General features: G+C 39.5%; 1 protein-coding gene across 4 annotated transcripts in view; it reads right to left on the bottom strand.

The window, feature by feature from the left end:
- The window catches only part of LOC139941622 (elongator complex protein 1-like), a 35,561-nt gene that overhangs the window by 7,833 nt on the left and 744 nt on the right, over positions 1-26,984 (bottom strand). For 2 of the 4 annotated variants that reach the window (XM_071938205.1, XM_071938204.1), the window contains exons 2-25: positions 25,834-26,042; positions 24,962-25,114; positions 23,106-23,187; positions 21,489-21,569; positions 20,288-20,473; positions 19,570-19,660; positions 18,752-18,875; positions 17,441-17,534; positions 16,051-16,281; positions 14,971-15,144; positions 14,517-14,622; positions 13,517-13,696; positions 12,994-13,162; positions 11,387-11,543; positions 10,282-10,541; positions 8,296-8,519; positions 7,290-7,533; positions 6,592-6,816; positions 5,826-6,027; positions 5,091-5,215; positions 4,140-4,200; positions 3,204-3,456; positions 2,481-2,608; positions 545-702 (exon numbers count right to left, since the gene is read on the bottom strand). In XM_071938205.1, the coding sequence (XP_071794306.1) occupies positions 545-702; positions 2,481-2,608; positions 3,204-3,456; positions 4,140-4,200; positions 5,091-5,215; positions 5,826-6,027; positions 6,592-6,816; positions 7,290-7,533; positions 8,296-8,519; positions 10,282-10,541; positions 11,387-11,543; positions 12,994-13,162; positions 13,517-13,696; positions 14,517-14,622; positions 14,971-15,144; positions 16,051-16,281; positions 17,441-17,534; positions 18,752-18,875; positions 19,570-19,660; positions 20,288-20,473; positions 21,489-21,569; positions 23,106-23,187; positions 24,962-25,114; positions 25,834-25,986 (3,861 nt within the window). In that variant the 5' untranslated portion in view covers positions 25,987-26,042. Of the gene's footprint in view, positions 1-544; positions 703-2,480; positions 2,609-3,203; positions 3,457-4,139; positions 4,201-5,090; positions 5,216-5,825; positions 6,028-6,591; positions 6,817-7,289; positions 7,534-8,295; positions 8,520-10,281; positions 10,542-11,386; positions 11,544-12,993; positions 13,163-13,516; positions 13,697-14,516; positions 14,623-14,970; positions 15,145-16,050; positions 16,282-17,440; positions 17,535-18,751; positions 18,876-19,569; positions 19,661-20,287; positions 20,474-21,488; positions 21,570-23,105; positions 23,188-24,961; positions 25,115-25,333; positions 25,344-25,833; positions 26,043-26,984 lie in introns of those variants that run through there. The other 2 variants (XM_071938206.1, XM_071938207.1) reach the window with 2 other exon arrangements.

Raw genomic sequence — 26,984 nt, forward strand, 5'->3', positions numbered from 1 at the left:
AGCTAACAATTATTTTGAGTAATTACCAATAGTGTCCAGTGCCTTTAAAGGAACACGTTGCCTTGGATCGGTCGAGTTGGTCTTTGAAAAGTGCCATGTAACCGTTTGTAATAAAATCGGTATGGTTAGAAAGATGATGTAAAAGTAGAATACAATGATCTACACAAATATGCCTCGAAATTGCGTGGTTTTCGTTTTACCCTGTCGACAAACACGGTCGGCCATTTATGGGGGTCAAAAATTTGACTCCCATAAATGGCCGGCCGTGTTAGTTCGCGACGTAAAATGAAAACCGTGCAATTTTGAGTGATATTTGTGTGGATCATTATGTTCTACATTTAAAACACCTTTCTATCCATATGCATTTCATAACAAACGGTTTCAAACGCTTTTCAAAGACCAACTCGTCCGATCCAAGGCAACGTGTTCCTTTAAAGTTGAACACATTAGTTACAAACAAAATTGCATAATCCCTTCAACAAAGATTCTAGTAATACAAATCTCAAGTGAGATGACCGGCCAATTTAAGTCAGTCACAACATACCTGTGATGCTGCGTTTTCATGAGTAACATTGCTTGCCCATATCTCAGTACTTCCCACTTCTAGCATCTTCAGAGCGTCTTGAAGAGAGTTCTGGAGTTCTCCTGCCTCCGTCTTGTAGTTGAACATCACTAGAATTGGCGTGAGCTGTCTAACATCACCTTTAAATAGAAAGAGAGCCTTGGGTTTTCAGTCCCTTTTTGATTTTGGTGGGTTATCCCTATTTGAGGTTCTGTCCCACAACAAACACTGACATTCCTTAAAGGCAGTGGACACTAATGGTAATACTCAAAATAATTATTAGCATAAAACCTTACTTGGTAACGAGTAATGGGGAAAGGTTGATGGCATAAAACATTGTGAGAAACAGCTCCCTCTGAAGTACCATAGTTTTTGTGAAAGAAGTAATTTTCCATGTATTTGATTTCAAGACCACAAGTTTAGAATTTGAGGTCTCGAAATCAACCATCTAAACGCACACAACTTCGTATGACAAGGGTGTGTGTGTCTTTCATAGTTATCTCAGAACTCTGACTACCAATCGAGCTCAAATTTTCACAGGTTTGTTATTTTATGCATTTATGTTGAGATACAGCAAGTGAAAAGACTGGCCTTCGACAATTACCAACAGTGTCCACTGGCTTTAAAGGCACTGGACACTTATGGTAATACTCAAAATAAATTGCTAGCATAAACACTTACTCGGTAACGAGCAATGGAGAGCTGTTGATAGTATACAAAATTGTGAGAAACAGCTTCCTAAGAAGTCAGGTAGTTTATGTGAAAGGTGTAATTTCTCATTCAAACAACAAAAGACTTCAGGCCTAAAGCCTTCTAATAGACATCTGAATTCAAACAACTTTGTGCAACAAGGTTTTTTTTTCACTTTAATAACTCTCTTGCAACTTTGACGTCCAGTTTTTGTCAAAATTTGTACCGGTTTGTTATTTTATGCATATGTTGGGATACATCAAGTGTGAATACTGGTTTTTGGCAATTACTAAACGTGTCCAGTGCCTTTAAACATTGTCTCTACACATATATTGGCATTGGTTTGTTCACATTCCACTAGTGGCCCAAAGGCCAAATATTACTAGAATTTTACAATATAAAAACACTAAAACGGTACATTCAAAGATACATGTATATGTTTAACACTAAAATACTGCAAAAAGTCCATACAATTGTTGTTGGCTATGTACTTTTTATAGGACAAAAAACCCAATGTCTACAGATTTACACTGAACTTACACAGTTTGACGATAATGATAGTAGAAAGCTTCCCTGAAAATATTACGTGCTGTAGTTTTTGAGAAATGAGTAAAAACAATGTCATGAAAATTATTTTCATCTCAGTGATCATGAGATGAAAATTATTTTAGCATGTAAAAACATATTTTCATGACATTGTTTTACTCATTTCTCAAAACTAAAGCACCTCAGCAACTAATATTTTAAGGTACGCTTTCTACTATCATTATCTTCAAACAATGTAAGTTTAATGTATATATGTGGACATTGTGTTACAAAAAGTACCCAAATCCTTTAAGCCTGCACATTGCAGAAATGTAAATGAAAATTTGTATTGAAACTTTAGGAAGGGCACCACAGCAATGGACCGATCCGGCCTGTCAATCAAACTGTGCGAGTTCACCCATTTTGACCAATCACAGCAATGATTGTGGTCGGACAAACTCGGTCATGCGTGCGGTATATTTGGCACGCGCGGCAGAATCGTGCAGAATGTCATTGGGAGTGCTTGTACACGTGTCTTGCTCACGTGCGCGGGGGCGGAGCTTAGTGGAAAGCCGGAACGGTCAGTTGCTGTGGGTGCCATGGGTTATTTCAAAGCCTGCACTTTAATTTAGAGTGCATTGAGACGTTATAGTGAAATGCGCCTTATAAGAACTAGTCATGATTCTTAGTTAATCTTTCTTACCTTTGAGTTGATCCACATTTTTCATGATTTCCTTCAGTGCCTCTAGTAGGGCCAAGTCCTCTTGCTTGCTGCCCTCCCTCAAGCTGCGCTTCTTATTCTCAGACTTACGACGATTCTTCCTAGAACGTCTAAAGATCGATAAAAAAAGAAAATTGTGTGAGTGATTTGGAAAAACTCATTAAAACCATAAGACCCTGGGTTTGATGATGCCTGAGTGGTATCTATTCCTGCCTTTCAACTCTGTGGTCCCAACTGGGCATGGATTAGTTTTTCAGTCCCTACTTGTGAGTTTAAGATTTCTCACATTTTAATAACCCTGAACACTATTGGCAAGTGTCAAAGACAAGTCTTGTCACTCGTTATACATAAAATAACAAACCTGTGAAAGTTTGAGCTCAATCAGTCATCGAAGTTGCGAGATAATAATGAAAGAAAAAACACCCTTGTCACACGAAGTTGTGTGGTCTCAGATGCTTGATTTCGAGACCTCAAATTCTAAATCTGAGGTCTCAAAATCAAACTCGTGGAAAATTACTTCTTTTTTGAAAACTATGTCACCTCAGAGCGAGCTGTTTTTCACAATGTTTTATAATATCAACCTCTCCCCATTACTTGTTACCAAGTAAGGTTGTATGCAAATAAATATTTTGAGTAATTACCAATAGTGTCCACTGCCTTTAAAACTAAAGAACAATATAATGCAAGAAAGTAATTAATACCAACCCAGACATCTTGCTGTTGGTTGTGCTTGTGCTATACGCACTACTCGAAGAGCCATAACTGTTGACACTCCCCATGGCGCTACCACCGATGCTACTGGTGTCAGAGTACAAGTCACCACCCATGTCATTGAAGTCCCCTGCGTCTTCCTCCTGCTGCATGCGAAGCTTGTTCTCTCTGACGACAGCGAGACGTTGCTTGTAACGACTGAAGGTTGTTGTGAACTCTTCTATGCTGGTAAGCGTCCCGCTACATTCTGTGGTCAGGAGGTATAATGTAAGAAATATTGACTGAAGGGAGTGGAATTTTAAAACTATTGTCTTAACGCTTTCCTTAGCAAAGGATACTAAAGTCAAATGCACTCGTACTTCCTCTTCCTTTTGGTGACTTAAGTCGAAACAGCTTACACACCCAACAAAAACCTCAAGTTATAAAGCTGTAGTATTGTCCATATTCACCCTCAACACCCAAGCTTACCACCATTAGAAAATGAAAGAACAGATCTTTCCAAGTATGATAACAAATTAGATTGCTGTTATGCCATTCCTTCTAATTGGAGAGAAACAATCTGAAATGCCCAACAGTTATGGAACCCCATAAAAAATACAAAAATGTGCTTGAGTATTAAAGAGGAAAAAACAACCAAAGAACTCAGACACTTTTTGCCAATCACAATGGTGTTTGAGTCATTCAATAAGACAGACAACCTGTATAACTTATTTTCCTGTAAAACAATAGTTCTTCAAGGTGATAAGAGTTTGTAAAAATGGCCTTTGAACAAAAGCTTTCTGTTGTGTAAGAATGTGTGCTGTACGCTTATTTTGACTTTAAATGGTCAAGTTACCCCCATTTGCTTGTCTAGTTTACCCCCCCCTAAAAAAGTCCAATGTGAACACACCTTTAGTGAGTTTTAGTGAGGAAAAGAATAACATAACTTACTCTCAACAAGAGCTGGTTTGAGATTCGTCTCGATGATATCTTCTCGTTTGTGCTTGTACATCTGCAACAAAAAACGGGAAAAAAAATTTTAATTTAAAAAATAGGCAGACAGTGTTTACAGTCACTTTCCAGGTAGATAGAATAGTCATAACAATGTGCCAGAAATTGCTTTGTGCCCCCCCCCCCAGGGCAGGCACAACTACCAACTGTTTGTAGTTGACCCCAGACGAGGTCACCCCATCAAGAAAATCTGTGAGTTGAACCCAACAGTTCTTTTCAGAACCACCCCCAACTCATTAGAGATAGTCATTACATGGTACTACCGCAAACCTTTCTATATTGTATTTCCACCATGCAAAGTTTCAAATCCTACTTAAAGACAGTGGACACTATTGGTAATTGTCAAAGACTAGTTTTCACAGTTGGTGTATCTCAACATATGCATAGAATAACAAACCTGTGAAAATTTGAGCTCAATCGGTGGTCGAAGTTGCGAGATAATAATGAAAGAAAAAGCACCCTTGTCACACGAAGTTGTGTGCTTTCTGATGCTTGATTTCGAGACCTCAAATTCTAAACTTGAGGTCTCGAAATCAAATTCGTGGAAAATTACTTCTATCTCGAAAACTATGTCACTTCAGAGGGAGCCGTTTCCCACAATGTTTTATACCATCAACCTCTCCCCATTTCTCGTAATCAAGAATGGTTTTACGGTAATAATTATTTTGAGTAATTACCAATAGTGTCCACTGCCATTAAGAAAATCTGTGTTACTGTTACATGTAAGAGACCAAGAACAGTTGTAAAAAACAAAACCCAAAAGACACACACATTTAAAATGTATAAAATTAGCACGAGAAAATCAGTCCTACTGTTATATGTAAAAGACAAAGAACATTAACTTTAAACACTAAAAGGAGGTTAATTATTCATCATGTGATATTGACTGACCAATCTCAGAGCTTCTTCCCAATGTCCTCCATCGATGAGAACGCTCACGGCTTCCTCAGTGTCATTTGCATATTCAATCAAGACGCTGGCTGCCTCTGCATGCCTTCTGTGTCCGGTTAAGTACACTGCAGACAAGAACCAAAAAAAAACAGACGTAATAACAAAAGGAACAAATGACGTCACAAGAAAGGCAAACACCAACGTCAGAAAAGAAATCGACAAATGATGAGTTTTAAGAACCCTTTCTCAACAACACACTATTGTTAACTAAGAAAGGTTTGCAGTAGCACAACAGGAATATCTCTTTTTAAGTTGCGTTGGTTCTGCTCTGATCGTCTTCAGGAAAATGTTTACACTAACGTTTTTTTTTTTATATATGGTGGTACCTTGTAAGTGCTGGGCGACTAGTGTTATAGTCGCAACTTTTGTTTTTTACTACCCGGTTGATCGTGCTGCCAATGACCATGGGGTGGCATGGTTGGCTTGTGCGTGAAGTGCTTTCACCAAGGTGACCTTGGTTCAATTCCCAGCTAGGGCCATATGTGAGCTCAGTTGTGCATTGGTTCCCTTCTGTGCCACAAGGGTTTTCCACCCACATTCGATCTTGGCTGTGCTCCGTGGTCATAATGGGTTGATGTGGCTGGCAGCTGGTTACCCTTTTTACAGTAATTGCAGTTACTGCATTTAAAAGAGATATACATATCAATAAAAATCAGTAAAAAGACAAATTCTTACCTGCAAGATCCCTTGACATCTGTGCCAATTGGTCTGGTGCATAATTGAGTCTGGTCGCCATACAGAAGGCTTGCTGCCATTGGCCAGCCTTGCTGTGCATCTGTAAGGCCATCTCCCATTGGTCACACAATGTCAAGACCAGAGCAGCATCAGCATATCGGTTTTTACCTTGAAGGTAGCTGCCATATTCAGTCGCCAAAACCTTGTAGAAAAATTTCAGTTTCAATTTCAATTTCAATATATTATTCCAGCACGTTAAAAACATGAAAATTGCCTTCCAATGTGCATCATAACAAACACAGTATTTAAAAAGTATAAATATAAACATAAACTACAGGTATAAAAATACAAACGGGACAAAAACACTGTTAAAGACATTTACAACCATCCAAAAAGTTACAGGGGATAATGACAAAAAAACCTTAAAAATCACAAAAGAAAAAAAAACTAAAATGAAATTCAAGTTGAAAAACCACAAGGGAAATTAACTGGGTCTGGGTAATAAGAGAGCAATGCAGAAAAAAACTTGTTTGCACAAATTTGTGTGCTCTCAGATGCCTAATAAAAAGCTTCAGGCCTGACATTTTCTTATGTAAGTGTGAAATTACCTCTTTCTCAAAAACTACGTTGAGGGAGCCATTTCTCACAATGTTTTACACCAGCAACAGCTCTCCATGGTAAGTTTTTATGCTTACAACTATTTTGAGTAAATACTAATAGTTTACAGTGCCTTTAAACCAGTTTAATATCCTTTTAGTCTAATTACCTTGTACCTCTCCGAGCCTCTGTCGAACAGATCCAGAGCAACCGAATAGAGTTTATGTTCCGTGACTAACTTGACGCACTCCATGAAGCGTTCCTCCTGGGGGCATCTGCTGATGTGAACGAGGGCGCTACTGTAGCGTCTTAGATGCTTGTCGATTGTGAAGCGCTGGTAGTCGGCGTCCATCGCGCGCAGCTCATTCAAGAATGGCAAATACTCCTTGGGGTCCTGGTGTTCATAAACAAAATTATTTTGAAAGTTCAGGATTTTTTTAAGGGAGATTTCTCTTGACACAGAGACAAGCAGGACCATCCGTTACTATTCGTTTTTGTGTATACTATTTTAGTACATGCTTTTTTTGCACTTTTTTTTTACTGAAAACAACAAGCTTTTTAATTTGCATCGGGATAAAGAATATTAATTTTGGTTCTTACCCATACACCTTTACCAATGCTCTAGGTTGGAATCCCACCCGAGTAACATGCCTGTGATATTTTTTCATAGGACTCGGGAAAGTACTGAGTATACAGTGCTAACACACATCGGTGTATGGGTAAAAACCAAAATTAATATTAATTAATCTACTCCACGATAGTAGAATAAAGAAAGGCAGTTCTATAAGAACAAACTCTACCTGGCAAGTAGATACACACATGGTGTCACCGCAAACCAAATATATAACAATCGAAAGGTTTTAATACCTTCTGGGATTTCTCTGCAACCATCAGCACCAACTGGAAGTCGTACGTTCCCAGGGCGACGTCAAACAGCTCGTTCACATCAACCAGGAGGATGAGATACTTGAGAGCAGCATCCACCGTGGGCCGATCGTCGCTCCCGTCACCCCCGGGGCCGAGTGAAGACAGTGCCTGGATCCTCTGGAGGGCTAGCTCTAACTCTGGTCGAGTCTTCTTGGCGTGGGCTGTCAGGATTGAGAGGAAGAACCTGGGAGAAACCAAGGAATTTTGGGATGAGGGTAGAGAGACATAAGAAGACATAAGAAGACATAAGAAAACTTTATAGATAGATAGATAGATAGATATATAGGTAAAAGGTTTATTGACAATAGCCATCACAGCATAAAAACTGAATTGCAACTATGATACAATATTTGTAAAAGGTTAAAAGGACATCATTAAGAGAACAACACTATTATATACAATAATTATTATTTTATTGATCCTCAAAAGAAGAAATTGCATTGCTCACACAAGTAAAAAAATAACACCAAATTGTTTGTTGAATGATTAGCAACCTGCATGCCTTCCTCGTTGCCGATACTGCATACTCCTAAGGAGTTGAGATGATTTCAGGAATTCTTAGAGCCTAATAAATAAGGGTAATAACATTGCAAGGAGCTTTTGACGGGGATATAGATGGCTTGAAAAAAAACCCCTACTAATAAATACACATTTGTCACGGCCAAATGGTTAAGAGCACCAAACTCAAGTCATGGTGGTTTAGTCATCAGGGTGTGGGCATGACATGTGTGTCCTTGAGCAAGATGCTTACATTTGCTTCTCTTCACCCAGGGGTATAAATGGGTAGCTGTGAGGGTAGGGACTGAAAATCCAATCCACATAGTGCCCCCTGGCGTGCTTCAAACCTAGAGGTTCAAGGCAAGGAAAGATACTGCTACACGTACATGTACACCAGCCCAAACACCCTTTAAAAAAAAATATTTTTCCAGATCTGAAGGTAACTTACTTGTTGGGATTGATCTTGTCCAAGCTTTCCCTGACCGCATCACACACTGTGTCTACTTTACTCTTTGCAGCCACTGGATTCACTCCGGTCTCGGTGCTATTTGCGTATGCAGCTGCATACAGAGTCTGCGTGGTGTCCTCCTCTTTGAGATCAGTCAGGACCAAATTCAGGCTGGTGGCAGAGTCTAACTCCCTCACAAAGAGGTCAATGTTGGCAAGAAATGCCTGTTGGGATAAAGGAATACATTACAGACATGGTATTATAATATTAAAAAGAAGAATATGTAGCACAAGTATCTAGCAATAAGGCACTGTATTTTTTGAGAAATTAGTCAAACAATTTCACATAATTTTTGTTTGTCTAAGTGGAGGAAATCACTAAGAGACTTTTGAACGCTATGTGGCAGCAGACTTACCAGGTAAATGTCCATTGTTTACATAGGTCTGAGCACGCGCACATTACCGAGAACAATGGATTTTACCTGGTAAGTCTGCTGCCACCAAGCATCCCGAAAGTCCCCTATTAACCATGTACAACAGATTTAAGCGACTCTCCTGAAAACATTGCTCTGCGATTTCTGAAAACCTTAATGACTAATGAGGCTGAAACTTCTACAAGTAAATTATATTACATACATATTCATTCACAGTGAGTAGGGATTCAAGTCATTTCCCAAAACTTGCTCCACAAAATTAAAGAAAAAAACTGCTTAACACACTACTGTCAAGATGTCTTGAAACACTAGAGCTGGGGTCTGGTGCTCTTAAAGGCACTGGACACTATTGGTAATTACTCAAAACAATTGTTAGCATAAAACTTGATAACAAGCAATAGAGAGCTGTTGGTAGTACAGATAGTGTTGATAGTTACAACATTGTAAGAAACAGCTCCCTTTGAAGTAATGTAGTTTTTTTAACAAAAAGGTTATATCTCACTCGAATATTAAAGATGCTATGTCAGATTTTTGGCCCCAAACATTAAAAAAAATTGATTTTTTTTGAGTGAATGGTATTTCAAAGAGTATCACCCGCTCTAGCGAAAACAAGTTTAACTTTTACTTTTAATGGTCAGGAACCATGACAAAAATTTAAAACGTTTCTTACAAAACACATTAGAATTGGTCACGTGATATATTGTCGGGATACAAAAACTAATTTTGAGCACTTTATTTTACTGCTACTAATAATTGGCGGACTTTTTCGAGCAATGGCTCAAATGAAAGCTTGTAACTTTCTCGACCCTCATCAAAATACCTATTGAATTTTAAATCCAAATTTTTTGGTCAAATCGGCCAAAAATCGGACATAGCATCTTTTAAAGACTTCATGCCTGAAGCCTTGTACTATGCATCTGAAAACACACAAATTTGTGCAACAAGGGTGTTTTTCTTTCATTATTATCTTGCAACGTAGACGACCAATTGAGTCCAAATTTTCACAGATTTGTTATTTTATGCATCTGTTGAGATACACCAAGTGAGAGAACTCAGCGGTAACACACTACATAAGATGTCTTTAAAGGCAGTGGACACTATTGGTAAATACTCAAAATAATTATTAGCATAAAACCTTACTTGGGAACGAGTAATGGGGAGAGGTTGATGGTATAAAACATTGTGAGAAACGGCTTCCTCTGAACTCACATGGTTTTCAAGAAAGAAGTAATTTTCCACAAATTTGATTTCGAGACCTCAGATTTAGAATTTGAGGTCTCGAAATCAACCATCTGAAAGCGCACAACTTCGTGTGACAAGGGTGTTTTTACTTTCATTATTATCTCGCAACTTTGACGATCGATTGAGCTCAAATTTACACAGGTTTGTTATGCATAGTTTCGAGATACACCAACTGTGAAGACTAGTCTTTGACAATTACCAATAGTGTCCAGTGTCTAAAGACTACTCTTAGGACTTAGGACGAGTCCCAACCCTGCACTGTAGCATGCAGACCTTAAGATTAATTCTAAGTTAGGAATATGAATATTCACCTTTGGGTTGTGATCATAGAAGAGGTTCCAATTGATGCGATGTCGTTTCATGATTAGGAACGCCTCCCGGTATCTCAGGGTATCAAGGAGCTTCTTGATTGCCGAGAGGACCAAGGGGCGGGGATGGATCGTCTCAAGATTGCCTCTAGGCATCTGAAGGATGAGCTTGGTGTCGCTGGGCACGGCAACGACGATGCGGGATCCACGCTCGACACGACGGATGGTCTCATCAATGGACTTGGAGTCTGTGATGGAGAGATCTGGAGGAGAGAGGATGAGGAGGAGTGATTTGATTGGCTGGTATAATCGTTTTTTGCATGGGCAAGGGCACCAAGCAGTTTCTCCTTGGTAAAGGGCACCCTATGAGGAAATTGTACATTTGTGCTGGTGCATTTCAAGGGCATCAAGGCTATGACCTTGGGACATTGAGACAAATTTGTGCAGCAAGGGCATTTTTTCTTTCATTATTCCCTAGCAACTTTGATGACCAATTGAGACAACAATTTCACAGATTTGCTATGTTATGCATGCCTTTAAGTAAGAAAACCTTAGTTCGAGTCGGTAGATCTTGTAGTACGGAAGATGATAGACTACAGGTCGTCTGCTCAAAACTATAACACCGGTTTCAGTCAGGCGTTCCACAGTTGCGCCAAACCAAACGATTGAATTAAGTGCATGACAAAATTTGACATCTGAAACAGTTAGGAGCGACTGGAAGACCTAGAAGTCGAAAGATCGACTGTTGCAGTCGCTCCAAATGAATCTGAAGCACCTTGGTTTCAGACGTTGATCTTGTCATGAGCCGAGTCACTGTAAATGTTATGTTAAGTTCACCAGTTTGAAACAAAAATGTTTTTGGGACGACCTAGAGTCGCTCCTAATCTATTTGGTTTGGCGCTATTCTGGAGCACCTGTCTGAACCGGGTGTAAGGTCATTAATGGGAAATTCATATTCGTAATAATCAAAAGGTCCTTAAATGAAAAATGCATTTAAATTGGGACAAAAAAAAGTCCAAAATCCATACAAGTTGCAATCAGGACCTTATAGTTCTGAGCAGAGGAAGTGTCACCTAGGGTCAGGGGGGAGGAATAAATTGGACAGTACCTTTAGGGTTAGTCCTGAGACTTATGCAGCGGCATGTGTGGCTATGAGTGGTCATTAGGAGGTACTCATCGTGCACGGCAAACGAGGTGCAGTTAGACATAAACTCTGACTCATTGATGTAGAAACGATATCTCTCCGTCAGGCCCAACACTACCTCCTGAATGAAAAATAATGCATATTTAACAATTTTATTAGTTTGACATGACCACATTTAACAATACTAGTGCTAGGTTCAGATTATTCTTTATCACACCCCTAGGGTGTATCAAACTGCTCAGCATGTAGAGTTACATTTTTAAATAATAATAACATAATACAAGTTTCTTTTATATAGCACTTCACTTGATTACATCACTATCTGCATTAAAGGCAGTGGACACTATTGGTAATTACTCAACGAATTATTAGCATAACACTTCACTAGGTAATGAGTAATGGGGAGAGGTTGATGGTATAAAACATTGTGATAAACGGTCTCCTCTGAAGTGACGTAATTTTTGAGAAAGAAGTAATTTTCCAGGAATTTGATTTCGAGACCTCAAGTTTAGAATTTGAGGGTCTTGAAATCAAGCATCTGAAAGCACACGACTTCATGTGACAAGGGTGTTTTTTCCTTGCATAGTTATCTCGCAACTCCTATAACCAATCGAGCTCAAATTTTCACAGGTTTGTTATTTTATGCATATGTTGAGATACACCAAGTGAGAAGACTGGTCTTTGACAATTACCAATAGTGTCCAGTGTCTTTTAAGGGCTCAGTACTTTGTCCTGCAAAGGTTGTGGAGCTACGTGTTGAACTGTTAGATCTATTCCTTTATACATGTATCACAATGAAACAGTTTACAAGGTGCTTTGGCTCAATGTGCTGCCGATCAAACCCTAAACACAGAGGCAAACCCCTTCTCTTTAAGTGCATTACACAACACACAGGACCTACAGCGTTACGTCCCATCAGATTGTCTTGCTAAAAGACGCAAGTGTCTCGACTGGGACTCGAACCAACATTCTACATTTAGTGAATTGATTCAATGTCCTTCGTGAAAATACTGTGAGTGTTTTTTGCTCTTTTTACAATACAAGTAGGCGCTGTATTCAACTGAAATTTCCACAGGTGACTTGTATTATATCTTTCTTGATAGGGGGCTCACCCAGGTCAACCCCCAGTGCCTTGCTTCTGGAGTGGGTCACTTGGGGGCTGGCCCCAGGTAAATGACGCCACTACGAAAGCAGTGAGTGGTCAATCGTTTAGCTCTTGTCAGGGGCTTACGCGAGTGAGCACCGCGGGGTAGACCCAGACAGTGGGTGCGTTCGTTTAGCTACCCTGGGTCATTCCATTAGCTTTTTACGTCATTCCAGGGGCTCACCCAAGTCAGCCCCCAGTGCCCTGCTTGTGGAGTGGGGCCCTTGGGGGCTGGCCCCAGGTGCTTGACGTCACTACGAGAGCGGTGAGTGATTGTTCGTTTAGCTCTTGTCAGGGGCTCACCTGAGTGAGCACCGCGGGGTAGACCCAGGGAAGCTAAACGAACGTACCGAATATTGCCTCTAAATCTGTTTAAACATTTCAAACTCATGCTTAACATAAGTTCTTATGTGCTGTGCAAACTGACCTGTTCGTCCATTAAACATAACGCCATCTGAGTGCAGGGCTGGGGTAGTTTAGTAATGGGATCATTCTCTGGGGTCACGATGCTGCCGTCATTGAGCTGAACGGCCACAGTCCCTGTAGCTGGATTGCAAGATACTCGGAATACCGAACCAAACACAGTACTCTGCGATCTACAAAGATAATAACCGGAAAAATAGAAGTAGATTATATAACAGTGGCTCCTTAAAGCCATTGGAAATTTTTTGAACAGAACAAAAATTAAAAGTTCACAGATTTACAAGTAACTTCCAGGGTTAACAGAAGGTAATGGTGAAATACTTCCCTTGAAATATTATTCCATGAAATGCTTTATTATTTGAGAAAACATTAAAACAAATTTAAAACAGATGTCATGACACGGCAAAACGTGCGGAAAAACAAGAGTGGGTTTTCCCATTATTTTCTCCCGACTCCGATGACCGATACAGCCTAAATTTTCACAGGTTTGCTATTTTATATATAAGTTGTATATTAATGTTACTCACTTGATGACAAGTCTAGGTTTCTCCAGCTCCTCATCGAGCAGACTGAGGTTATAGAGAGTGGATCCGACACCTCCAGGATCCGATGACACCATGAGCAAGGTCTGATTGCTGACCCACTGTAAATGACGATACTGTGATGGGTAGGACTGGACCAAGGGGGTGCCTGACTCATCCTCGATGCTAGACAACGAAGAAGAGGGAAAAAAGATGGGGCGCTATATGAGAGCAATCTTTTTGGAAAGTTTTTTACAGATTTTAGCCAGTTCCATCCTTCCTGCGAATGCGATACAAATTTTGATGTCACAAATTCACAATGAACACTTTGCAACAGTTGAACTGTGTTCAATTCCTGTGTAACATCTGCTTTGAAAACAGCCATGTGACGTCAACATTTTCAACCAGTGTTGTAGCAGTGTCATGGCAGTGTCATGGCCGAGCGGTTAAGACATGTAAGAGCATCAGATTCAAGCACTGGTGTTTGATCAGCAGGGTGTGGGTTCGGATCCCGGTCGCGACACTTGCTACATAAAATTGGGGAGGTAGTGCTTTCTGCTCTACCGGCCAGGCTTCGAATTGATGATACCCAAGCCACATGCGTACTGACTGTAAAAGGGGTAACCCCGTTTCAGCCCTAGGAGTAGGTTGCAATGGCCTCTGGAAATATAATTGTAGCCCACACCTTGAAGTGGCCTTCAGGCCTTGTGCATCAGGCGACTTGCATATAATAAAAAAATATAAAAAAATAAAAATAAAAAAATACAGTGGGCAGACTTGACCAGGACTCACATTTTTTTTCGCCCAGCACTCTGAGAAAATCCATTGTGTCGTCCAGCACAGTTTTCCCATAGATTAAACTAACATATTGATCTGAGACACAGCTAATGAAAAGGAGTATCAAATGTCACAGAGCAGAGAAACAGCGAAAATTGCCCCATAATTAAAGATGAATAATTTTGTTGATCTGCTCATCCTTGATGGAAACTAGTACCCTGGTGCTCACCATATTATTCCAACAGAGATCAGAGGTGTGGTCATTACTTTGAAGCCGTTGCCTCCTGCTGCCCCCAGATGAATAGTGGAATCTTCCAAGCTAGATTTATCATCACCTGAGAAAAAGAAATGTGATTATTCAATTTATAAAGCGCTTAAATCAAACATTTGCTCAAAGGCGCTGAGCCACAGAAGAAATACATCTGTCATTGTTGGTAGGCCTTCTAATGAGACTTCCATTCTCTCCTCAGACTTATTTAGGGGGACGTCTCCCAAATTTCCGAAAAAACTACACCGTATAATATAAAACAAGACAAGTTCTCAAAAGAACATAATTTACTAAGCAAAATCAAGTAGATACACACATAATGTTACCACAAGCCCCCCAAAAATACATTGCTTCAATTTTTTCTTCTTTTTTCCTTCAATCAAAATTTAAAGTTTCGAGAAACAAATCTTCTCACTTGATCTGTCTTTATAAATGGCTATTCTTCCATCGTTCATCAAGGCGGCCATTTTGTTGCTCTGAGGAGGCGGAGTGAAGCACACTTGATTGACAGGTTTGGGGAGCTGTATGGAGTATGCAGACATCGGCGGTGGCACTACCATTTTTCTGAATGGAGTCATCAGGATTTTATCTGCAGGGGAAGAAAACAAGAATTCACAAGTCAATTCAATTTTCAATTTAAAAACAAAATGTATTTATGTTATGGTTACATTGATAAACATATCTGTTTAAAATTTCTTCTTCTTGTCTAAAACGTTGTTCATAATTTGGCACCCGTAGGCCTATATCTCCAAGATCTCTTAGCCCTCCGTTCATCTTCACTATCATCATCTACCCGATGCCTTCGCTCTTCTTCCATCCCTCATTTCCAGCTTATTCCAGAGCCCTGCACCATGACACGCTATTGCGAACATGCTTTCTTGGCCATAGCTGGAGCACTGTGGAACACCCACATTCAAGCAGCGCCTTCATTGGACACTTTTAAATCATTACTAAAAGCGCATTTGTTTTGTCATTTGGATTCCACTGGTTAGAGCGCTTAGAAACATACATTGTATGTATCAAGCGTTCTATTAATGTTGTAATTTTCATTAAAGACACTGGACACTATTGGTACTTGTCAAAGACCAGTCTTCTCACTTGGTGTATCTCAACATATGCACAAATTAACAAACCTGTGCAAATTTGAGCTCAATCGGTCGTCAAAGAACAAAACATCATTGTCATCATTGTGTGCTTTCAGATGCTTGATTTCGAGACCTCAAAATCTGATTCTGAGGTCTTAACATCAAATTCGTGGAAAACTACTATATTACTTCTGAGGGAGCCGTTTCTCAGTGTTTTGTACTATCAACAGCTCCCCATTACTTGTTACAAAGTAAGGTTTTATGCTAATAATTGTTTTGAGTAATTACCAATAGTGTCCACTGCCGTTAAAAAAACCATCTGTTTTGTCTATCTGATAAGTCTGAGTGCTTAGTATTAAGCGCTTTATAAATTTTGTAATTATCATTATTATTAAAAAGTGTTGACTTACCACCATCTACAGAGGCCACAAGTGCATCATCGCCCTCATCTACTCCCCTACTATGACATGTGGCCCAGGACCATGAATACTGTAAGTAACTGCCTGATTGAGTAATGATGTGGAGCCGATATCCATGTTCAGGGTCCCACAGCACGGCAACAACCCTATCAGCACCAGTGGCTGGGAATTGTAGACTCTGCTTCAAGTACCAGTGATAGTTTGAGATGGTCCACAGCTGAACTGTTAGGATTAAAATAAGCGATAATGTAATCAGTATTACTATACCTCATACATATTCATGACTAAGAGTCGAGTTCTCATTGGTCCATTCATCACCACGTGCCAGGTGTTAATTTTTCTAACTACCAAGTGCGCAAGTGAGTATTCACGCAAGTGGTCAATGCGCATGACAAGTAAAAGTTCCCCGGGAGCTATTCTACTTGTCATGCGCTCTACCTTTGCGCGACGTCATCCCCGGGCGCTATTGATCGTGACACTGTATACACGCACGAACAGCGCTCTCTTAGCGGCATCCCACACATGAACAAACTGAATATGTATGAAGTAAAGTAAAACAAATATAACATTGTTTATTTCGGGTGACTAGTCGATCAGTTCCCCTCGGTATTGGAAGTTGACAAACTAGTTCCCTCGGCTTCACCTCGGGAAATAGTTTGTCAACTTCCAATACCTCGGGGAGCTAATATCGACTAGTCACCCTCAAACCATGTTATTTTTGTATAATACAAGCCAAGTCGTGTTTGGTTAAACACAAATGACCCACAAGTTAGTCTGTGTCTTTACATTTGACCTGGGCCCAATTTGAGAGAGCTGCTTCAAAGGCTCCCCACTACATCTCAGCAAGTTTACACTCCCTCAAGGGATCTTAACCTCCAGCACAAGCCGCCCTCAAGCTGAGCGTCAACGCCCGAGGGGGACCCAGTCCTGGCCCAGCCTGGAAGAGACCCAGAGGGCGACCACGTACACCTGGTTGCGCCAGCTAGAAGTGGACCATGACTCACCGGCACAGCAGCTGTGGCAGTCTGCAACAAATCGATTGGTTTGGGCGCCTCTACGTCCCCTTGATGTACCACAGAGAATGATGATGATGATGATGAAGGGATCTTACTCCAATAAACCCATCAACATTCCTGGGTGACAGGTCTTTTATCTTCAGTTGCTCCTGGCATCTCAAACTCTCTACCACTTAATCTTAAGTCTTGTCTTTTTACCACAACATTCAAACTTATCTGATGTGACAGAATTTTAAGGACTAATTTAGTTGTGTCTGTTTTCTTTCAATTGTTTTTGGTTTACTGCGCCTTGAACACCCACCCATGTGGATATGTGCGCATTACAAGCCCTTTTATTATTATTATGATTTGTGAATGAGCTTTACCATATGAATGCGGTGCAGTGCCGGCCTCTGGCGCTAAATCTTCCAGCCACACCGCCATGACGGTAGACTCTGTGTTCCAAAGTATCTCCTTCACCTAGCGACAAAATGATTCAATCTCAAGACTTTTAATTCTGGACGAAATAATTACTGGGTTCTTATAAAGCACCCTCATTCTTCTTAAGATCAAGGGGCTAAAATATTTTGTCTTAAAGCCAGTGGACACTATTGGTAATTACTCAAAATGAATATTAGCATAAAACCTTACTTGGTATTGAGTAATGGAGAGAGGTTGATAGTATAAAACATTGTGAGAAACATCTCTCTCTGAAGTGATGTACTTTTCCAGAAAGAAGTAATTTTCCACGAATTTGATTTCAAGACCTCAGATTTAGATTTAGAGGTCTCAAAATCAAGCATCTCAAAGCACATAACTTCGAGTGACAAGGGTGTTTTTTCTTTCAAAGTTATCTCCCAACTTCGACAACTAATTGAGCGCAAATTTTCACAGGTTTGTTATTTTATGTATATGTTGAGATACACCAAGTGAGAAGACTGGTCTTTGACAATTACTAATAGTGTCCAGTGTCTTTAAAGGCACTAAACACCTTTTCTAATTGTCAAAGACCAATATTTTCACTTGGTGTATCCCAACATATGCATAAAATAACAAATCCATCAAGACTTTTGCTTAGTGGATCGCGGCAACTTTACGTTATTAACTTTACTGCCGCAGAGTGACTTCATTTTGGTCTCAACTTTTCGAGTAGCCTGCTCTATCATCAGGAGACTGACGATGAGTTAAAGGCAGTGGACACTATTGGTAATTACTCAAAATAATTATTAGCATAAAACCTTACTTGGTAACGAGTAATGGGGAGAGGTTGATAGTATAAAACATTGTGAGAAACAGCTTCCTCTGAAGTGACGTAGCTTTCAAGAAAGTAGTAATTTGCCACAAATTTGATTTCGAGAGCTCAGTTTTAGAATTTGAGGTCCCGAAATCAAGCATCTGAAAGCACACAACGTCGTGTGACAAGGGTGTTTTTTCTTCTATTATTATCTCGCAACTTCAACGAACGATTGAGCTTAAATTTTTCACAGGTTTGTTATTTTATGCATATGTTGAGATACACCAACTGTGAAGACTCGTCTTTGACAATTACCAATAGTGTCCACTGCTTTAAAGAAGAAAACAAGAAAGAGGTAAATGTATCTCAATGTTTGGTCATAACGAAGGCTTCGTTGAGAGCATTACGCCTATTAACTAGAGCAAGCCGCCATGACATACCACAAAGAGGGTTTCTACAATACCTGTACGGCCATGCCATCGAACGGTAAGGTTAATTCGCCGTGCCGGAGTCCATTCTTCTCAAAGAAGACGATATCATGTTTGTCTTGAAGCCTTTGGCTCGAGGCAATCAGGCTACCAGATGGTCTAGAAGGAAAACAAAATACAAAATAAATAAAGAACAAATAATTGCCAAATGAAAGAGTTTTAACTCTTAAAGGCACTGTACACGATTGGTAATTTGTCAAAGACCAGTGTTTTCACTTGGCGTATCCCATTATAAGCAGAAAATAACAAACCTGTAAAAATTTGCACTCATTTGGTCATCGAAGTTGCGAGAGAATAATGAAAGAAAAACACCATTGTTGGACGAATTTGTGTGCTTTCAGATAGGAACGAAAGATATCTAGCTAGAAGTCTTTTAATATTTTAGTGAGGAACTACCTCTTTCTCAAAAACTACGTTACTTCAGAGGAAATCGTTTCCCACAATGTTTTATACTATCAACAGCTCTCCAATGCTCGTTACCAAGTCAGTTTTTAAGTTAATACTTGTTTTGAGTAATTACCAATCGTGAACCTTCCCTTAAAAGGGTTAAAAACCCTTTCATGCACCATTTGTTTTAGATGTGTAAGCAGAGAATGCCTAGCAACATGGAAAACGCTGTCACACAAGCAAAAATTCCCTGCTAACCCATGAAATATGCTTGGCGTAAGCACAGAATACCCTGCTTCCGTAAGCGCCAATTCTGTGCCTACGGTAAGCAGAGCCATGAAATTGGGCTCAGAAAAGTTAGGTAGCTAATGGGAAAGATTAAAAACTCAATAATGTTTCGACTTACTTCCAGCACAGCGCCTGTTCAAGACCATTCAGATCTTCACTTGTGTACTGAAGGATGCAATCTCGACTCCAAATCCGCAGTTTGCGTACACCTTCAGAGTGAAAAGGCAATACAAATTATTTAATTATTCTGTTATTTACTTAGGGCCTACTTAATATTACAGCCAACTTTTGCCAATAACATGATGCAAGGGGATACCAAGAATACAATTTTCAGAAATGGGGTCAAAAAATGTTCGATGACTTTATGGTTTCAAATGAATGTGTGGAACGGTAAACAACCCAAAGTTTGAGACACTTGAGTTTTAGAAATTTGTTAGTTTGAGTTTGAGATTCTGTGATGCTGACATCACAAGATTTCATGTCAAAAAATTAGCGGCGATTTAAGGGTTTCAAATGATACTACTAAAGACATTGTATCTGTGTGGAATAGGTAAATAAGCAAAAGTTTGAGATCTATTGAGATTTTAATATTAAGTTTTAGTTTTTGGTCCAAAATCAAACCAATCTGTGATGCCTGCATTACAAAACTTTCAGATTTAGGGTCAAAACATTTTCTGTGATTTTATGGTTTCAAATGATACAGAACAGACTACTTAAGACATTTATCTGTGTGGAATGGGTAAATAACCCCAATTTTGAGATTTATAGAGAATTGTGTATGTTTGAGTTTTTGGTCCAAAAAACTTTTTTTGGGTATGATGGGCTTTACTACCAACCTGTATCTGGGGTGACTCCACTGACTGCAAAGAATTGTCCATCGCCACGGAAACTGACTCTGACTTTCATATCATCCCAAGCGAGGGCAGGCTTCACGTCTTCTATTTTCTTGGTGGCCGCTTGCTTACCGACCGTCCCGTGGAACTGAGTCTCTTTCTTACCCCAGCCTACTGTTATTGGCTTCTCTGTGGGGCGGAAAAGGAATGAAAAATTGTGATCTTTTTTGAACGACTTTACTCGTATGGTTAATTTTTCAATTCTAGGTTGCTGTAGGAAAACTTTCAAGGTCATCAAATTTGAAACATTTACTGAGTTTATAAAGCGCCCTTATCCTTCTTGAGATTAAGAGGCTAAAATATTTTGTCTTAAAGGCTGTGGACACTATTGGTAATTACTCTAGTAATTTGCCACAAATTTGATTTCGAGACCTCAGATTTAGAATTTGAGGTCCCGAAATCAAGCATCTGAAAGCACACAACTTCGCGTGACAAGGTTGTTTTTTATTCTTTTATAATCTCGCAACTTTGACGACCAATTGAGTTCAAATTTTCACAGGCTTGTTATTGTGTGCATTTGTTGAGATACACTTATTGAGAAGACTGGTATTTGACAATTACCAATAGTGTCGAGTGTCTTTAATACCACCTCCTTATTTTTCATAAGTTACAAATAACGGCTGCGCAGGCCACTCTGATCAAACAAAGTGTTTCCTGGTCCTATGTGGGAATCAAACACCTTTAGATCTGTAAATTTGTACAAAAAGCAAAGCTGCATGTTTATTTAGAGGAACATTACAGAATTGATAAACTAAATTCGTGAAGATCACAGATTTACATAAAACTTACACGGTCTAATGATGATGATAGTAGAAACCATCCCTTGAAATAATTATGTCTGAAATTTCATTATTGATGAGAAATAAATAATCTAATTTCGCATTTGGAGTTTATCGCTCAGTGAGCGTTTTATTCATTTTTGTTTTGGCATTGATGCAATGCAAAATTTGTAATTGGTTTTTCACTATTCTCTCGTGACCCAGATGGCCGATCGATCACAAACTTCTACAGGTATACTTCTACAGGTATGTCAGTTTATGTTTATGGTGGATAACATAAAGTGCTTACACTGCCAGCAACTTTTTTGCTAGCAAAACGAGTTCTGTAATGTTCCACTAAATGGATGTGACAGGTTTCTACTTACGTTGTCCAAACTCTTCTGGGTGAATGGGAGTCTCGATGATTGCATCAAAGTCTTTGGTCATCAGGATCAGTGTGTTTGCACCTGATAATTTTCAATTGAATTATCAATAGAAAAGCTTACAGGGCGCAACTTCATAGAGCTGCTAAGCACAAAAATTTACTCTGCGTGAAATTTCTTCTTCGATAAAAACAGGATTACCAACCAAATTTTCATTTGTTGCATAATTGCTTGTTACTGGTATTCAGCTGTTCTTTGCTTAGCCTGAAAATCACATGGAAGTTTGGTTGGTATTACTGTTTCTATCAAGGCAAAAATTTTATGCTAAGCAAATTTTTGTGTGTAGCAGCTCAATGAAATTGGCCCCTGATTAAAAACTTCATACTAGAAACATTTGGTTCTGGGAAACATTTCCCTCTGAATTTAAGAAAACATAACAAATAACTCTGATTTCAGCTGATCCCAAGCAAGGTCTGGTCATATGCGAGTGCCATATGCTGCGACAAACCGACACCCATCCTCCTTTATCCCTCGTGCATTAACAGACCAAAATCTCAGTTGCAAAGGTACATCTTAAAAATGGATCGTCCAGTCACCAGGTCTTTTCTTTTTGAAGATACTTATCGCATTCTAGTGGTTTTTTATGCAATTGTATAAAGCCCTAGAACTGTTTTTAATGTCTTTAACGATTCAGTGTTTTTACCGTATGCGAGCTTTTGAATTACCCTTTTTGGGATCTAAGAAAGATTAATTGAGTTGAATTGAAGTGAGTATGTCATGGTTTTGGAGTACTACACTTTCTTGTCCATTCTCCTTAGCTGAATTGAGTATGTCATGGATTTTGAGTAATAATAATAATAAATAATAGTGGCTTCCTAATAGCGCTTAAGTCCGTCACGCAGTGACGCTCACAGCGCTTCAACATTATTACCCCTGGTAACTGGGCCTTAAAGGAACACGTTGCCTTGGATCGGACGAGTTGGTCTTTGAAAAGCATTTGTAACCGTTTGTTATAAAATGCATATGGGTAGAAAGATGTTGTAAAAGTAGAATACAATGATCAACACAAACATGCCTCGAAATTGCGTGGTTTTCCTTTTACCTCGTCGACTAACACGTCGGCCATTTATGGGGGTCAAAATTTTGACTCCCATAAATGGCCGACCATGTTAGTTCGCACAGTAGAAGGAAAACCAAGCAATTTCGAGGCAAACTTGTGTGGATCATTGTATTCTACTTTTAAAACATCTTTCCAACCATATGCATTTTATAAAAAATGGTTACAAATGCTTTTGTTTTGACCAACTCGTCCGATCCAAGGCAACGTGTTCCTTTAAATCATTCCTAAAACCATCTCAGTTCCCTGTGGAGTATACAGCCTGTGCCACCAAATATGTAGCGCAATCAAGGCTAATCAATCACAAGAACCAACTCTGCCCTCACAGGTACCCATTTACCACTGGGTGGAGAGAAGCAATTATAGTGAAGTGTCTTGCTCAGGGACACAAGTGTCACGACCGGAATTCCAACCCACACTCTGCTGAACAGAATCACCAGAGCATGATTTCGGTGCTGTTATCCGCTCGGCCACGACACCCCATAATGAGTACTACACATTACCTGTTGACAGGACCACAAGCTCTTGATCCGGGCTCCATGTCATACTTGTCAGACCACTCTCAACGCTACCCACACATTCAAGCTGAAACAAAGCACAAACAAGAGCAAAGGTGCATTATCACTACGGCAAACACACATTTTCATAATCAAATCCTGCGGACACACCAAGATAAAACATTAAAGGAACACGTTGCCTTGAATCGGACAAGTTGGTCTGTAAAAAGCGTTTGTAACCGTTTGTTATAAAATGCATGGGTAGAAAGATGTTTTAAAAGTAGAAGACAATGATCCACATAAATTTGCCTCTAAATTGCGTGGTTTTCCTTTTACCTTGTCTGATCCAAGGCAACGTTTGTAAGGTGTTCCTTTAAGAACTCACTCTGCGGTAGTGAAGTTATGAACAAGAAGTCCCCTTGATAAACATAGAAGTAGTCTAGGCCGATTTTGTACCTTTCGCTAAGGTAGTACTTGAAGTCAGTGTACACTATTGGTAATTACTCAAAATAATTATTAGCATAAAACCCTACTTGGTAATGAGTAATGGAGAGCTGTTGATAGTATAAACATTGTGAGAAACAGCTCCCTCTGATGGAGTGTAGTTTCGAGAAAATTTGTTTTTGAATCTTTAGAATTTGAGGTCTCGAAATCAAGCATCTGAAAGCACACAACTTCGTGTGACAAGGGTGTTTTTTCTTACATTCTTATCTCCCAACTTCGGTGACCGACTGAGCTAAACTTTCACAGGTTTGTTATTTTATGTTTTTTTATCAATGAACTCACTTGGTGTATCTCAACATAATGCATAAAAAAAAACCTGTGAAATATTGAGCTCAATTGGTTGTCGAAGTTAGGAGATAAATATGAAAGAAAAAACACCCTTGTTGGACGAAGTTATGTGCTTTCAGATGCTTGATTTTGAGACCTCTAATTCTAAACTTGAGGTCTTGAAATCAAATTCGTGGAAAATTACTTCTTTCTAGTAAACTACGTTACTTCTAGTGCTGGGCGAATAGTGAAATTTTGTTATTCGGATACCGCTGGCCAACTATCCGAATTTAACCGGATATTCGAATAGTTTTTTTCGCCGCCAGAGGGCGCTATTTAAAAAAAATAAAAAAAATAAAAATAAATTTTTTTTTTGCCTCTAGAGGGCGCTGTCCGTTTGAGAATGAGATCTTATGGGCGGATTGATATTAGTTTTAGACAGTGTCACTCGGTTCATTCATAAAAATGACCGGATCTAATTTAAAGATGGCGATTTGCTTTTTCTTTTGATCGTGATTGACTCTACGTGAAGGAAAACTTTTGTAATCTTTGAACAAATTACGTCAGAAATGTCATTGTTTTAACTCTTCACGGAGGTAAGCATAGTTAAATACTTAATATATGCTGTTTTATGCTGTCTTAATAGAAGTTTCTTAATGATTCAGACAAAACATTCATACCAGTTGTCGCCCGACGTCCCCGGATATTCGGATATTAAAGAATATCCGGTTACTCGGTTGTAATTACAGAACTATCCGGTTTGTGAATAGGTATTCGCGCCCTATGCGGATATCCGGTTAAGAAAAAAAAGGCATTCGCGGTTACGGATAGGAAAACCTATTCGCCATTAACCGGATATTCGAATAATTCGCCCAGGCCTAGTTACTTCAGAGGGAACTGTTTCTCACATTCCTTTATACTATCAACCTCTCTCCATTACTCGTTACCAAGTAAGGTTTTATGCTAATAACTATTTCGAGTATTTACCAATAGTGTCCAGTGCATTTAATCACTTGATGGTATAATTTCTGTACCAAACCAAAACAGGTGACAAGAAAATGAAGAGAAAAAAACCATACTTGTTTATTTACCTCTAGGGACATTGTGTTGTAAAGCAGGGCATCTCCCTGCCTGGTAGCGATACACACTGCCTGTTGATCCGGTAGATGCTGAATGGCAACGATGCCTCTCTCATCACCAGCCGAGACGTAGCCCTGCTCGGCTAGAGAAAGAGTCCATGAAATCTGTGGAGTCAAAGGTCAAAACTTGCAGTCAAAACAATCAGAAGCTATTGGACATCATCCTTGGTGGAAGGAAGCAATCAATGGTTCGGTAGGTGTTGGTTTTGGTTGGTGTCTGGCTTTATGCTTTGCACATTATGTCGGTTTAATGTGCATACCAGCTCATGACCTCTTTATAAGATCATTCACAATCACAGTTTATGAAAGACCTTTGTGGATTACCTCTTCTGTTTGTGGGTCCAATCGGACATCCTCCTTGGTGAAAGGAAGCAATCATGGGTTCCGTCGGTGTAGGTTTTGGCTTTATGCTTTGCACATTATGTCGGTTTAATGTGCATACCAGATTATGACCCACTTATTTATAATGGGTAAAGTTTGATAGACTTTTCAGGTTATTTATTTACAGTTTTTGTTATATTTCCCAAAAGAAAAAAAACAAACATTGGAAATCAGACCAAAGTAGGAAGAATGTCATACCTAGTTTGATTCTCACCGACCATTCACAATCACAGTTCTGAAAGACCTCTGTGGGTTTCCCAGGCCTGATACTTCACAAAGATGATTACCTCCATGCCCCTGGGTCATTGCCTTGGTGCTCTTGATTGAAATGCTCCAGTGGAAATTTAAAAACTCCTCATAAGGTGCCCTTTACCAAAGAGAAAATGCCTCGGTGCCCCTGCAATGCCCTTTCAAAAATAAATAAAACATACAGGTCTGATTACCTCTTCTGTTTGTGGGTCCAGACAGCTGACGTGGCCCTCCTTTGTCGCTACATACACCCGTCCTGTGTCGTAATCCACGCTCAAGCCAAGACATCCTTCCAACTCTGATAAGCCGCTGATATGGGAGGCTAGCAACAATTCAAGATTCCGCATTGTGGCTAGGTGACTCTCGAACTGCTGTTGGTTTCACTCAGTAACGTTGACCTGTTCTGATGGGTAATATATGGATTTTTAGTTCATTTTATTTTTTACAGAAATCATATAAAATGTACAAAATGGAATAGTTGTGATAATCTTAACCCTCCATGTGGTTTCAGACTGCAGGGATGGTAATGAAACATCTTATCTAACAATAAAAAAAAGAAAATTTTGGGGGTTGAACAAAGAATTGACTAGAGTGGGATTCGAACCAACGACCTCCGAATTAACGTGCCGGCGCTCTACCAACTGAGCTATCTAGCCCTATATTGTCAGTGTCCCTATTTTGTTAATATCTTTGTACGGGGGTGCCAGTCAGAAGCCATACAACTGTTAACTGCCGTGTAGCCAGGGATCACACCCAAATTACGATACAACCTGGGAAGCGGCAGCCAGGGGATCACCTTAAGGGGATGCGACTTTTTGTTTCAGATATCAATATAAACCACAAGGGAAACTGACTGGGTAAATTTTGAAATGATTTTTGGGGTTGAACAAAGAATTGACTAGAGTAGAGTGGGTTGGTTACACACTACAATCATGCAGCACAGTAAAAGTTTTCGCAATCTGTATTCTTGTCGTCCGTGGATTGTAGCATTCAGGTCTGTTACTTAATAGTACAATAATAAGAAATGTTTGGGGTGTTATAAAACAAATATTGACTGCTTTTAGTTTACTCGTGCAAAGGTCAAAACTATGAGTCGATGACTCCCTCGGTGATCCCTGGAGCGTTCTATTTTCCCTCGAAGCAGTCAATATGTGTATATTATTAGCGGCCTCCAGTCAATCCAGCAGTGGTCATGGTGATGGTTTTTGTGCAGCAAGCCATACATATGATACTGGCAATGTCAAGTATATAGATTACAAAAAAATACACATGTAATTGTAATTGTAAAAATAAAATAATAATCTTTTTTGACGAAACAAGAAAAGTGTTTAATATTATTATTAAT

Source organism: Asterias amurensis, chromosome 9 (genome assembly GCF_032118995.1).
Source record: "Asterias amurensis chromosome 9, ASM3211899v1".
NCBI lineage: Eukaryota > Metazoa > Echinodermata > Asteroidea > Forcipulatida > Asteriidae > Asterias > Asterias amurensis.